Source organism: Astatotilapia calliptera, chromosome 5 (genome assembly GCF_900246225.1).
Source record: "Astatotilapia calliptera chromosome 5, fAstCal1.2, whole genome shotgun sequence".
NCBI lineage: Eukaryota > Metazoa > Chordata > Actinopteri > Cichliformes > Cichlidae > Astatotilapia > Astatotilapia calliptera.
In genome coordinates, this window is record NC_039306.1 from 10,572,242 (window position 1) to 10,586,499 (window position 14,258).

The 14,258-nt window shown below is 40.5% G+C and overlaps 1 protein-coding gene across 1 annotated transcript; it reads right to left on the reverse strand.

Moving 5' to 3' along the window:
- Window positions 1-121: 121 nt before the first annotated feature.
- On the reverse strand, window positions 122-13,394 carry LOC113022111 (uncharacterized). The gene is made up of 6 exons (XM_026167170.1): window positions 12,806-13,394; window positions 10,623-10,846; window positions 8,886-8,988; window positions 8,255-8,350; window positions 6,981-7,495; window positions 122-6,601 (listed from the first exon to the last, which is right to left on the reverse strand). The coding sequence occupies exons 1-6, from the start codon at window positions 12,845-12,847 to the stop codon at window positions 5,146-5,148; spliced, it is 2,436 nt and encodes an 811-aa protein (XP_026022955.1). The 5' UTR covers window positions 12,848-13,394; the 3' UTR covers window positions 122-5,145.
- Between the last annotated feature and the right edge of the window lie 864 nt (window positions 13,395-14,258).

The window sequence follows — 14,258 nt, forward strand, 5'->3', positions numbered from 1 at the left end:
GAAAATGGCTAGGCTCAAAAAACCCTCACCTGTTCAAAACAGCTGTGTACAGACAGAAGTTTATTGCTTGTGTCTGACTGGCAACAAAAGTTAAGTCTTGAATAAAAGCACAAAACAACAATTTCATAGCTAATTAAAATCTCTTTATTACAATCACATGTACATCATTATATTCCAAAAAGCTTGCCGTAGTGAAAAGTACCCTTGCACAGACAGATGGATGCGGTGTTGCAAGCTGGATGGAAGTATTGTCAGATGGAGTAAAACAAGTATTGAGATCCCCCAGCAGCAAGTATCTCCGCTCCAGTGTGCTTTTAATTTCACATCACATGAGGACAGCAGCGCTATTTTCAGCCCTCTGTGTCCTTGTGTAACGTAAGCAAAGAGAATGAGGGGGGTGGGTGAGAAGGAAAATTTCTCTCTTCGTCATCCATTATTCAGAGTGTTTGAGTCACAGCTGAAAGAGGTAAAACGGGGAAATAAACAGGGTGCAAGGTTGATTTCATGTCTTTCCTCACTGAATGCTTAACAGGTTTCAAACTGTTTGAATTTTCTTTAAAAAAAAAAAAAAAGATTTTGTCTGTCTTCTTCCGAGTGAGATTAATTAATTAGAAAGCAGCAATTTCTGTGAAGTGCAGGATCCTCTTAGTTTAGCACAAAAACTGGAACCTTCAGCTGACATCTTTTAATACAACTTATGGCTATTAGTGTCTTAGCATAAGGTTGAATACTATTTTTAATATTTTAAACGCCAAAAAAATCATTTAATTTTAAAATTCTTTTTTTTACAGCACTTTGATAATGAATTAAGATAATCCTGTTGTGGATGTTCTTTGTGTTAGTTTCTGGAAATGTGAAAATAATAATAATAATAATGTAATGAAGCAGATTTTACAGCAAAAGAAACAAAGTACAATGATTTAAACCTATACACTGAAACTCTGATTTAGCAGAAGTTTACACTGTACTCACAATCTGCAGATTTTGATTTAATTTGAGATAAATGAAATGAAGCAGACCCAAATAATACAGAGTAAACCTGGTTGTTGTGGACCCTGGCTGTCTGAATTCCCTGGGCATTTGCTAAACTTGCCCAATTGCTAATCCAGCCATGACTGAACTGTGTGCAAATGCAGCACAGTACATCGCATCACGAAACAGGAGAAGCTTGTTTCAAAATTCACAAGATAGAGGATATTAATCAGCTGTTATGTCTCCATTTTACTTTTTCACAGGGCTATTTTTTCCGTGTTACCGTCTATCTAGTTTTGCTTCATGAGGAATTTAATAACAAGTTCTAAAATAAGTAGTCTATGAGTTTCCTGCCTTTAAGTCTTTCGCTTTTAAAACACAGCAAAACTGTAATTTCTCCTTTTTTCATTTCATATTCACAGATTGATAACATTGAGATTTAAGTCATACAACCTTTGTTTCAAGCTTCATGGAGCTTCACAGTAAAAGGGTCTGGAACTGACTATCAGATAAAACTGATATATATCTGAAACATCTCACTCTGAAGAAGACAGAAAACATTTGTCTGTATTGTCTGTGTCACTTTTAAGCATTACAGTGTTTGTTATCTTACTCATAATTCATGGAAGTCACATTTAACATTCAGACCAAAATGAGCCACTATCCATGAATGCTGATAATGTGGATGTGAGTTTTAAGCATACTAATACTACAGTGTTCATCTCTGTGCTGTATATACAGCCTCCGTAACACAGCTATAAACCTACAGAATCACATCATAAACCACTGGAGGCGTCTGATGGCATTTTCATGTCCTGTTACCGACTCAGTCCTCAAACGCACCATCTGACAAAATCAATATCTACATGTCTTAATGACACAAAACAACAGTAAAATTCAATTGATCCATTTAAAGAGACAATAATATTCACATTTTGTGTTCACTTCTTGAAAACAGTAAATCAAGGTTTAACCAGCTTTTTAACTAAAGTAGCTCGGAAAGATTTTAAAGATCATAAAAACGGTTCACATTGGTTTTGAAACCATCACAAGAAAATATTGAAATATGTCCAACACAATCACAATAAACGATTTTTTCCTCCATAAATCACTATGTTAGTTTATAAAGAAAACATTAACACACACTGTCATTCTATCTACAGTCGTTCCACTGGCCTCAGTCCCTGGTACAGAAAAGTAGGGAAAACTTTTTGTATAAAAACGATGTGCAAAAAGTTGTTTTCTTAGGTCCCTCTCATGGAAAACTATGTAAAGAAATAACGTAAATATATACATAACCTTTGCTGTTGCTGTTGTAAATTCTACGACTGCTGTACACTTGTGGTGACTTGTCACTTTGTGCATCTGTTGAATCGAAAACAAGTTACTGCATTCGATGGAACCCTGACAGGTAGCGTACACAACACCGTCATTGTCATATTAAAACTAGCTTGAGGTATTATTGCACATTTTCCTGAACCGCGGACCTGGAATCAGTAAGTTTTCAGATTTACTCACGCTTCATACCAGCTTTTAGTGGAATGTCGACGCTGACTTTAGCTCTGTCTGTTCTGGGCAGACATACAGTTGTGTTCACAAATTTACATACAGTCATCATTGGCCTTAATGTCATGGTAATTCTGGGGATTGCAATGGTTTCTGTGAACTGTACTTCTTCCAGAGGGAAAGATTGTACAGTATAGGTCATTAAAAAGCAAGAATTGGGTGCACAAGTTTAAATTAAACTTCTGACCTTTAAATTCGTTGGCCTCGATCTAAACGCTAATTAAGATCTGTGAACTATGCTTAAAAGCAGGGTCCGTGCCAGGACACCAACCAATTTTAATGAACTCTACCAATTCTTTCAAGGAGAGTGGTTAAATAATCAGCCAGAATTTTGCCTGAAGCTTGTTGATGGCTACCAAAAGGGTCTGGTGGAGATGTAACCAAACATTAGTGTGGGAGCATGTGCGCTTCTGACTAAGTATGTTTATTTTTGATCCTGTGTGGATTTGAGAAATCCTAAATAAATTCAAACTTGTGCACCTAGTTCTTGTTTCTAGAGGTCAATAAAGATATATGCTTTACAATCATGTCAGTCTGGAAAAAAATAGCAGTTCAAGGCAATCATTACAAGCCCAAAACTGCTATAACATTTATGATGAGTGTAAGCAACCTTCTGACTGTAACCATATGCAGCAGCAGTCTGCAAACTTAATCTAAAGCTGTCTTGAGGTGTAACTTTTTTCTTGAAAATTCTCTCACCAAAGTCAACGCATGTAGATTTCAGTAAACATGCATAAACATTTAGTGCACAGATAGATTTGTAAACATCCAGCCAACAGTAAAGACACCAAGAACAGAGACCCATGAGCCAGGAAGGGCCAGAAATCTGATGCTGCATTCTCATCACGTCAGTAAGAAAGGAATGAAATGTTGTCATAACATCTTTGCAATATGAATGTGCCACTCAGCAGTAATGGTGTATTTTAGCTAAACACTAGCTACAACTAGTAATGTCCATTGCCATCATTTGGTCTCATCATAGAAGTGACCTATAGTTAAACGATCAAAAATAAAATACAAGGTTTGGCTTACCAGAAGGTAACAAATATGTGCAGCTCCTTCTGGCTCCTTTTTAATTATCTGAATCAATTGTATCCATCTTATTAAATTACATTAAGATGTAACTGCCAGTGGCAATGGCTTTTATTTTTATTTTATGGCTTCCCATTAGTTTTATCGTTTTTTTTATACTGGCACTTTCTTGGTTCTCTTTTCACCAAGTGGGACAAATATTCCAATCAGCTGCATGTAATTCATGGCATTAAAAATGTGACGTGAATGTAGCATAAAACTGACTCCCAAAGACTATTACAACTGATTTCACAGACTAAAGCTGTGGTCACCTGTGAAAAACCTCCATGGCAAACTCTTTACCCCCTTGATCAGCATGTTTTTACTCATGTTGCCCAAGCCAGTCAATCAGGTCACACTATTTAGCATTTCAGTTAGAAAAGCTCCCACTGACCTTTGAATTGTAAACAGTTTCTGTTAAAAAACAAAAAAGAAATCTTTAGGATTTGGCATTAAATCTCAGTTGTCATTGTCTGAATTGCTACAGTTGATGGTTTCTGTAGTGCTGATAAAAAAGCATGTAATTCATCATTAGTGCGCAGCCAGGTGCATCACGTAGAACAGTATTGCTCCCCGAACGTCTTAGATTGAGGATCTAAGTGAAAACCTAAATCTCTGTAAATCTATCAGAGCTTCGGTGAAATAAATGGGGCATAAGATGGAGCATGAAAGAAATGATGCAAACAAACACACTCATCTGACCTTGTTCGTTTGTGTGTTATAACAAGCGCCATGCACTGACACAGACGTTTTGTCCAGAGTGCTATACAGTGGTCAAACACCCACACATAAAGCTATCAGTTGAGGTGATGTACAGCAATGACAGTGAGGTTCCCTCCCATTCACACATTCATTAAAGGAACAATTCAACTTTCTGTCAGTCTTCTTGTTCTCTGTCTTCCCCAGAGACTTGAGAAAATGAGTATTAGGTTCATCATTATGCTTCAAATACAGAGATGGTGAGGACCTTGTTCATCCAAAGTCACTACACATTACTGCTGCAACAAAGGTATGAACAGCAGAGTGTGGTAAACATTGCACGCTCCATTGTATGTGCACCGGGGACAAATGCCAGTCATATGGACCCATATGTTACTATGAAAATTCACAGCTCATAATTTGTGTTTGGTTTGACATGAAATTTATGGCCATCTGTTTATCAACCATAAATTAACTCAAATCTGAAAATCCTGGACTGACCAAAAACCAGCTGAACTGGGTGAGACATAAAAGGATTATTTAGCTGTAAATACCTCATGTTGCCCTGGATCATTTTAAAAAAATACATGAATGGCTTTGCAGTGTTTAACCTGGCTTAACACAAGGACTGGAAGCAAGCTGCAGCTAGTCTGTGCTTAGCAAGGCTAAATATGTCCTGGACCTCTCTGTAAGTGACACATGTAGTTAAAACTAATATCATCGTCTCATCTGGCCTCGGAGAGACAGCACAAGAACAATTGCTAAAATGTTGTATTGTTAGCTTAATGTCACACACATTCACACGCAGAGTTGCAGTTAGACACTGTGTCCATGCAGTTAGACAGTGGTGACTGTCAGCAGGGAGCTGGGACACAGCATGTCATCCTGGTTGTCCAGCCTGGTCCCATGAGTCAGGAGCTCCTCTACTGTCGTCCAGTCATCCAACAGCTTTCTGTTCCTCATACGACTCAGCTTCCTCTGACTCAGCTCCAGGACCGTGTTGCACCTGCCTTCTGCAAAACCTCTGACTCCATTGCTGTCCAGAAGACCTCCATCATCAGCGGAGGCTCCTCCTCCTCCTCCTACCACGGGTCCTCCCCTGCTAACGACATCTCGTACAGTCCCTCTACTGGCCTGCAGCTGTTGTAGCTGCTGTTGCTGCCTCTGCTCACGGGCCAAAAGAAATTGTTCCCTCCTCTCCGTTCGACTCCAGTATCGACCCATCAGCATGTCAGTGCTGGTCTCCTCGTCGGTGCTCATCCCGCTGCGCTCATCCGCTAGCTGAGAGGCTCGATCTCTAAGCAACTGGCTCCTAGAGACTCGTGTGGTTGTGTTGGGTTTACAGTTTGGATTAAATTTTGACTGCAGACCAGAACTGTGGTTTAAACTTGAACCTGCATTAATTGGTCCTTTGTTTACATCCTGTCCAGCTGTAGCACAAGCTCCTGTGTGACCTTCCAGAGTGCTGTAGAGGCCTCTGCCACCTCCACTTCCATGAGACTGACGGCTGGCGGGTTTTGGCCATGTGTCATTGACGTCACCGGCCTGAGGAGGCAAGACAAGACTCTGGAGGTGCTGCTGCTCTCCGACTCGGCTCCTCTCAATCTCCTTCTGCCTTTCCCTTTCCATCTCCTCCTGAATCTGTGTCTCCCTCTCCCTTTCAAGCTCTTTCTCTTTTTGAATTTGCCTTTTTTGCTCCAGTTCCCTCTCTATCTCTCTGTTCCTTTCTACCAACATTGGCTCAGGCATCAAGCTTCTTTCTTGTGAGTGCCACCAGTCATGGTGCGCGAGCTGGCTGTTGGAGTTGTTGTCATAGCAACGCTCATGGTTGTTGGCACCTCTGATGTGCCCCAGAGTGGTGGCATGTTGTTGGGGTGAGAGGGCCATGCCTCCAGGGTGGGAAGCCATCACACCTGTCACTAGCTCGGCTTCCTCTGGCAAGCCTGGTGGCAAGACGTTACATGGTGCGACGCCTCCACAGTGGTGCAGGGTTGCAGCGCAGTAGGATGGGGAAGCTGGGTGGCTGGCTCGTCGACGGTACTCTTGTGGAGGTGGCCGATGGTGCAATGTTCTGCTTCTCCTCAGCATCCCAACTGAGCTTGACCCCTGGTGGTGCTGCACTGGCACTAGTGGTCTCCGGTGGCTAGAGGGAGTGCTGCAGGTTGAGAGGACTGGGCCTGTCATTCGTGACACTGCAGTGTGTGTATGGGAGGGATTGAAGAGGGCGCCACTGCTGGAGCTGTGACGGTTCAGACAGGGCCGATCAGCTTTGTGGAACTGGACTGATGAAACCCTGGAAATACAAAGAGTTTAATGAAAAAAAGGCACCAAAGAAAAGGTTTTAGGTCATGTGTAGTCCCTGTAATCCATGGGTTGTATTTTACAAAGATATGTTTTTTTGGTAAATTAACACAAATGTTTGAGTTCCAAGCAGCATACCTCTTTTTTATTCTGAAAAAAAAAAGTGTTTTAAAATTTTTTTTTAACAAGTTTTAAATCACATTGCAATCAATGGTTGTTTTGTGTGTTGGCTTTCGTTTAGATTGGTATCATTTGTAACTGGTATTATATAAGTGAGTAATATTAAAAACAAGACTGGTTTAACTATGTACACCTATCTGACAGACCTTAGAGAAACCAGCACCACGATAAAAATTTGATATTCTAATTACCTGACTAGGCCACGTGATGGCAGGTCCATGACAGGCCCAGCACCATCCTCCATCCCAATCTGCAGATGCTGACATTGAGGCTGCATTGTCAGCGCCTCAGGGATGGCCTCCAGCAGCTCACGGTGGCTCTTGGGGCAGCTGTCACGCCGTTCCTGCCTTTCGCATGGTTCACCCTGATGTTGCAGCCTGGCATTGTAGAGACGCATTCGCTTCTCCAGCAGCCTCTGGAAGTGCCTGAACTCCCCGGTGCTTACACTATAGAAGCCTGAGTCGCTGAGCTCTGAGGAAATGAAGGACTCTGAGGAAGGAGAGCCACCACCTCCAAAACCCCCACACCCTCCTGGGGCAAGGGCCCCATGTGAATGACAGTCCTCCAGACCTCCCTCCTCGGTCTCCAGACCTGAGAGGTCACCCTGGTGAAGGGAGCCATCTGTCCAGCCCAGACCACTGTCCAACTCATGGTGCAGGGGCAGGAAACCCATTGGCTTCTCTAGCATAAAATCCTCATCATCTGTCTATAAAAACAGGCAGGGTCAGTCCAGTGCATCATGACACCAAACACTAAAAATGACAACATGTTTTATGTTTTAAATGTGTGAAGAATCTCAGTAAAAAGTGAAACCTGGCTGATTGTGTCTGTAGAGTGAAAAACTGTTAAATACTAAAGGTAAGCATTGAGATCTGCTCTAATTCTCAGTTTATTCACTTGCCTTTTGTTCAGTTGTTTCCTGCTTTTAAAAGTTCCTGAGTGACGGTTAAATCAACATCAATGGCCAAAGAGGAAGGGTGCCAGTATTCTTTTTTGATTTTAACAAATCTAAACAAATTTAATCGTGTATGCCTGTAAATAGTGTTGCCAGTCTGTCTAGCATTGAACCACAAGCTCATATCGCCTAATATGAAAGAGGTGGATCTTTTATGTTTCATTAAAAAATAAAAATAGAAAAAAACCCTTAATGACTATTAAAAAACTAGCTAGTCACTGAAAATAAACACTACTAAAACAGAAAATATTTCCAGATAGTATAAGTTGAACTGAGAATAAATAATAGTGGGTGCATTTATGTTAATGAAGGAACGTGTCAGCCGGTGCAGCTGTGAGGCTCAATGACTCCATGACTGAAATGAGTAAGCTTTATTACTACTTGCACAGAGAGTACTAGCAAGTATAAGCAATTCATAATTGATTTAACAAACAGGGTTTGCATACTCGCCAGATATATGTTTAAAACAACAACGTTAACAATTTTATGGAAAAGCAGATTTTTACATACCTGACTGTGGCAGGCGTTTTGCTCTTCTAAGTTAGTACTGCAGCATCCCATCAGGCAGTTCTGTCCCTTTGATCGACGGCCAGCTAGTTCTAGATCCTGAGTAATGTAGGAAGTGACAGAAGAACATGAGAATGTGTAATACAATTTGTTACTGATTAAACTCATTCTTGGTCAAATCAGAAACTACAGTGTGAAGGTACCCATATATTGCAAATGAACTTTTACAAATTCATCCGCAGTGCAACTCTAGAATCACAGATGAGTGTGCATGAGGGTTGTTTTTTTGTTGTTGGTTGTTTTGGAAATCAAACTGTGATTAGAAATTAGAGGTGTAATTGGTAGACCATTTAATATTCCTTTCATGAGCTTTTTCAGCCATGTCAGCCAGAACAAAACAAAAAAACACGTGAGAGAAGCTTCTGAGCTGTGTTTTATGAAAATACGAAAATAGTAATAAGCTGTGCTATATGGCCTCATCGACAATCTGGATGCAAGTGTTCTGATGCACTTCTGTGTGTGTGTGTGTGTGTGTGTGTGTGTGTGTGTGTGTGTGTGTGTGTGTGTGTGTGTGTGTGTGTGTGTGTGTGTGTGTGTCTGTCTGTCTGTCTGTCTGTCTGTCTCTTAATATCACCTGGCGACCAATGTCCACAGTGTCCCGTGGGGAGCTAGACAGGTAGCTATACCGTCCGCCATCACAGTGATCTTGAGGCAGAGACAGGTGGTTGTAATAATGTCTGAAAGAGATGACAAGGACACAGAATTCAGACATTTTAAAGCAAAAATCCTGGAATTATACAGGTCCGAAGACACTAACGTTCTTCAAAACAAACATGGATAACGTTTCATTGGACAAGTGGGTATCCCCCTTGGAAGACGTAAGTAACGTTCCTTAACTTTCAGGCTGCATAACATGGTTATACATTTGTGTCTGTTTCACTGTATAGTCTGTTAAGTTGAACTTTGTCCCAGTTACTTAAATTTTTATTTTATTTATTTTTATTTCACACATTTAAAAAAATAACAACTGACTCTTACAATCAACAGTTCACAGACAAACTAAAGATGAGACTGCCGACAGTATGAGAGACGGGTGTAGTCACCATGACGGGATCAACTGGTCATGAAGTCTATTGTGACACCTCATCCTGAGTGTGTTTACATCACCATCTTGGTGTTTTGGAACCACATGTGACGGCATCTCAGGAACACCGCAATATATGATAGCGGCTTTGAAAATCCTTTGACTGTACTGTTGTCGATTAACAGCCAAAGACACAACGGCTAAGTAGTCATTCATGTAATCCTTGATTCTGACAGGCTTCTAGTTGAAGCCTGCCACCTGGGGCGCATGCATAATCATTGTAATCATTACATTGTACTCAACATGTGATAATGAAATTTATGTCACTCAGACACATGCACAAACACACAAACACACACACGTATATGTATACATTACAATGTAATCCCATTACATTTTTCAGTAATGCAGTAATTTAACTGTGTTATTTGCATGCTAGCACAAAGCTAGCCAAGAATCTAGAGTAATAAACCTATAGAGCTGAGTGTATGCTGACCCCAACCCAGCAGCCAGAGCCTGAACTTCAACAGGTAAATGATGGGCAGTCATGTTTACAGCCTCAGTTTCTACCTGTTCATGTTTTTACAAGAGAATCACTGTGACGATCGCTTTTAAGTCTCTTTGGGCTGGTTTTAAACTTTGCATTGTGTTGTCAGCTTTGTGTTTATGTTTAAATACTAAAGAAAGATCCCATGTGTATCCTCTTTAGGATAGGAGTTTGTGTTGGTATGTGAAGCTGTAGCCTCAGGTTTATATTGTTGATGGATAATTATGAGACAGCGTATTTTAGATCATTTTACAGAGTAATGAGAAAGTAATGAAATGAGTAGTGAAACAAATTACTTTCTCTAGCATAATTAAGTAATGTACTGCATTACTTTTAAGAAAAGTCATTTTCTGTGGTCTTTAAAAGTGGAATGATTGAATATTTACTGCTTTTGCTTTTAAAAAAAAAACCCCAAGAAGCATCCTCTTACTAAAAAAGTTTTTACATTTTTACAAATATCAGTAAAGCATTTAGTTTTCTTGTTCAATTAAACAGTTTCCAATCATCACTGCACAGGGATGCAGCAAACACTATAATTTATTTATGATACTGGCTCCTTTTAACTTTTCAGGGCATACAAGGATGTTTGCACAGTATAATGACATTGTTATTTAGTTGTTTAGTACAGTGTGGTCATAAGAAATCCGATGTAACTGCATACCGGCATTTCTTAAAATCACTGTGAGACAAAGTGGTTTTACAGCTCTTAACATTACATAACAAATCATATGTTTTATTACCTGTGTTGGTAAGAGGGACTAGAAGTGTTAAGGCCCGCCCCCATCAGAGGGAGGGGCAGATTGAGGTGCTTCAGGTCAAGGGGAAGGGGCTCCCAGGATCCCCTATCTGCCTCTGTGCCACGCCTCCTCTGGCCCTTGATCTGCATGGTGATTGGACGCTGATTGGCTGCCAGGATTCGCAGAGCATCCCTTTGGCTCAGGTGTGCTAGACTCCGCCCATTCATCTGAGGCGAACAGACAGAAGGGTTGTGATGTTAGCAAAGTTGCCTGCTGCTGAATTCATGTGACACAAAGCTCATTGAAGGACACATCAGTCGCCACCAATGGACACATTAACATTAGCTCGATACTCTAATAATCCTGCCTTCATTAACTAATATAACCTTTGTATATGCTTAAGACTTAACAGAGTAAGTGTCTCATTTTTAACACGTCAAACTGTCTGATTGTAAATGTGAAATCTTCTGATAACAAAGGGTTTCCATCTCAATTATATATTTTCTAAACTTTAGAGCTCACAGGTGGGCTTGAGCCTATTTCAGGTGACACTTTGAGAGTGCAGGAATACACCCTGGGTCATCAGAGGGCTGACTCAGGAAAAGAAAAACAACTATTTCCACTCACATTCACAGGGACAACATGCAAACTGCATAGTGAAGTCCTGCCACCAATGGGTTAGAACAAAGCGCTCCAAAAGAACTATACTCAGCTACAGGTAAAAAATAATAACCAGAGTAGTGGTTGGTTTTGATTATAAATATCAGCCTCGAGGGGAAAAAAGTGCCTACAGCTTGAAGGATAACTAGCATTACTCTTAGCTAGGGGTTGGTCAAAATAAAATATTTGTGTAATTCGTGCGTCATCTTTTTGGATTGGTTCTGACTCCTAGATATTCTCCAGCAACAGAATTTTTTTAGTCCCTATGGTAGTGAGGTAGAACAAAACAGAACTCCACACTGCAGACAGTTGGTACTGTTAGTACGTGTCTTATTGTGGATTTATTTTTTCCTGATTAAATATAATACATGTAACAGCTGCTACATAGAACAGTAGCTATGGTTAATCCTTCACAGCCTGTGAAAACGGCAGGCCTTATGTGGCTCTGGAAGAACTTTGTCAAGTCTGAAAAATAAACCCTTGTGATTTTATTGCAGATACATGGCCTTAAGCTTAGAAACCACTAATGTGTAAATTGGACACCTGAGTTACAAACTGAGTGGGTGGTGTGGACTAAAGATGTGGCTTCTTGCCCTAATGACATGATAGAATTAATTGAATGATGAGGTTCTACAAACAAACATAATCTGGTAATGTGCTGTGGGAAAACTGCATTCATCAACATCACAATCAAATTTATGCTTGCCCGCTGCCATTTTAAATGCACTTCATGTAGGGTTTTTTTTTTGTTTGTTTGTTTGTTTTGCAGTGTGAACACACTACAGACCACAAACGGACTCAATTTTTCAATATTACGCAACTAGGTCAGAAGACCCTCCGCCTGCAGAAAGATGGTAGTTTTTTTCCGGTATGCAACACCCAAACAGCTGAATTATGGCAGTTTAAAGGAAATATGAAAAATAGTGACATGGTATCCACGGCTGCTTTAAAGGGTTAATACCTTCAAGCAGCATCCTGCTTCATGCACACACACAAACACACACATACACTGTCACACACATGCAGCTCAGTGGCTATCGAATTAGACGCATGGACAGTATTGTTAACTCCAGCACATCACAACCATGAGTCACCCTCCTCTACATTCAACTGCACACTCACACACACACTAGCAAACAGGCACACGCGCACACACCATGAGCTGAGAAGCACAAAATGGCACCTGTGTGTGTAGCCAGAGGACGGCAGTAGTCTTCAGGAGATGATGAAGATGTTATACACACAACATTAAAAATTTGACACGCGTACAAAAAGTATTTAGATTTAATGCTGAAGAATTGGGTTTATCATCCATTTATAAACATGCGCACTCACACAAAAATGTAGTCTTGCAGAAATGATGATGCCTTTTTGCATCTGCACATACAGACACACAGACATGCACACGTACGCACGCACTCAAACCTGGATGTGAATGAAGCTTAATTCCATCTACTTTAATGAGACATCATAAAACACTGTTACAGCATTATCTGTAACAGTGAGGCAGGTATTTGGCGGCTCACCGTTTGGTCGCCCATCCACGGTCCAGAAAGCCAGCAGCCCATCGTCACGGTGACAGAGGACAGCTGCCTTGACTCCTATGAAAATCAACGACACTGCTGCTTCCTTCAGCAGATCGTCTCCTCCTCCTCCTCCTCCTCACGCTTTCTGTCTCTCCTCAGTGTGCCTTTCACTCTTGGTCTCTCGGCATCTGTCCCCTCTCCACTGTCCTCTTTTCTCTTCTGTGTATCCCTCTATCTATTTCTTCAGCGTTTCTATCCTTGCCCCTCCCCTTCCTTTACGGCTTCTGATTTTGGCATCCTGCACACACACAGACACGCTTGCATGCAACGCTGCAAACATAAAAATATGCGCAGGCTGACACAGTACATTTAGAGATGGAGAGGGAAACACGCAGTCACACTATGAGGATGGTGTCTGATTGGTAGTCTTTAAAGGATCATCACCCAATCGGAGGCAGCATTTTCCCTGTGGATGTCTTCCTCTGTGACTGAAACTCCTCAGCAAAGCCTCATGCATAAGGCAGCCTCTACTGCAGCAATATACCCACAGTGGCAGAGGAGACACACCATCCAGACATCCATCTTCTTGCTGTTCATCCAGGATCCCCCAGTTGATGCATGCTGGGAGGTGTAGTGAATACAAAGTATACCGAGGTGGTATATGCTGTACAAGAGAGTATACTTGATTGCTTATAACAAGGGAGCATAGTTTACAGTATCCTGCGGTACTATAAATCGCATCCTACTCTATAGGATACATTCGCTTTATGAGTTTATACATCTTACAATTAAAAAAGCACACCAGAGTCATAGATGGCAAAAAAGTCGTAGTAGTGGTAGTTTGTAAATATATCAGCTAAAAAGAAATGGGTGAAGCTGAAATTAAATGTAAACTGTTAAAAAATAATAGCAGTTCATAGTATCAATATAAATGGCTAGATTTATTAGAATTATAACATTAAAAAGAACCAGCTTTAATAGCAGCGGGTGACAAATTTGAAAGGAAGGCAGAAAAAAAATGTTGAATAAGTTATCGAATAAATGAAAAATGGTTAAATATTGAGGCTGAAATATAGCTGAAACGTATAGATTCTGCATTTAATGGGAATAAATAAAAAAGTTTGCCAAATAGCTCTATTGATTGATTTCATTGTGAAATGAATTGGAAAATGATTCAAAGCAATAAAAAAATAGTATCAAATTAATACATTTGGAATAGGACAGCAGGTGTGATGAAGCGGCGCTGGAGCTCATTTGCAGATTTTCATTTTAAAATGAATAAATAATTTATTTTTAATAATTATTTTTAAAAGAGAGGGACCTGAGCATAATCAGAACCAGTCTGTGAGGCCTGGCATCTATCCTGTACCAAATATCTGCAGTTTTAAGTTATTGTGTAAGTGCAGCTAATAATACAGTGCCTTTTCTCTGATTAAAAACACCTATAGTGCTA

Coding starts and splice junctions, on each gene's coding strand:
- LOC113022111 (XM_026167170.1), bottom strand. CDS start 12,847: ATGGGCTGCTGGCTTTCTGGACCGTGGATGGGCGACCAAACG. Junction 8,989..10,622: donor AGTCCCTCTTACCAACACAG/GTAATAAAACAT, acceptor CATCTCTTTCAG/ACATTATTACAACCACCTGT. Junction 8,351..8,885: donor CTGTGGACATTGGTCGCCAG/GTGATATTAAGA, acceptor TACATTACTCAG/GATCTAGAACTAGCTGGCCG.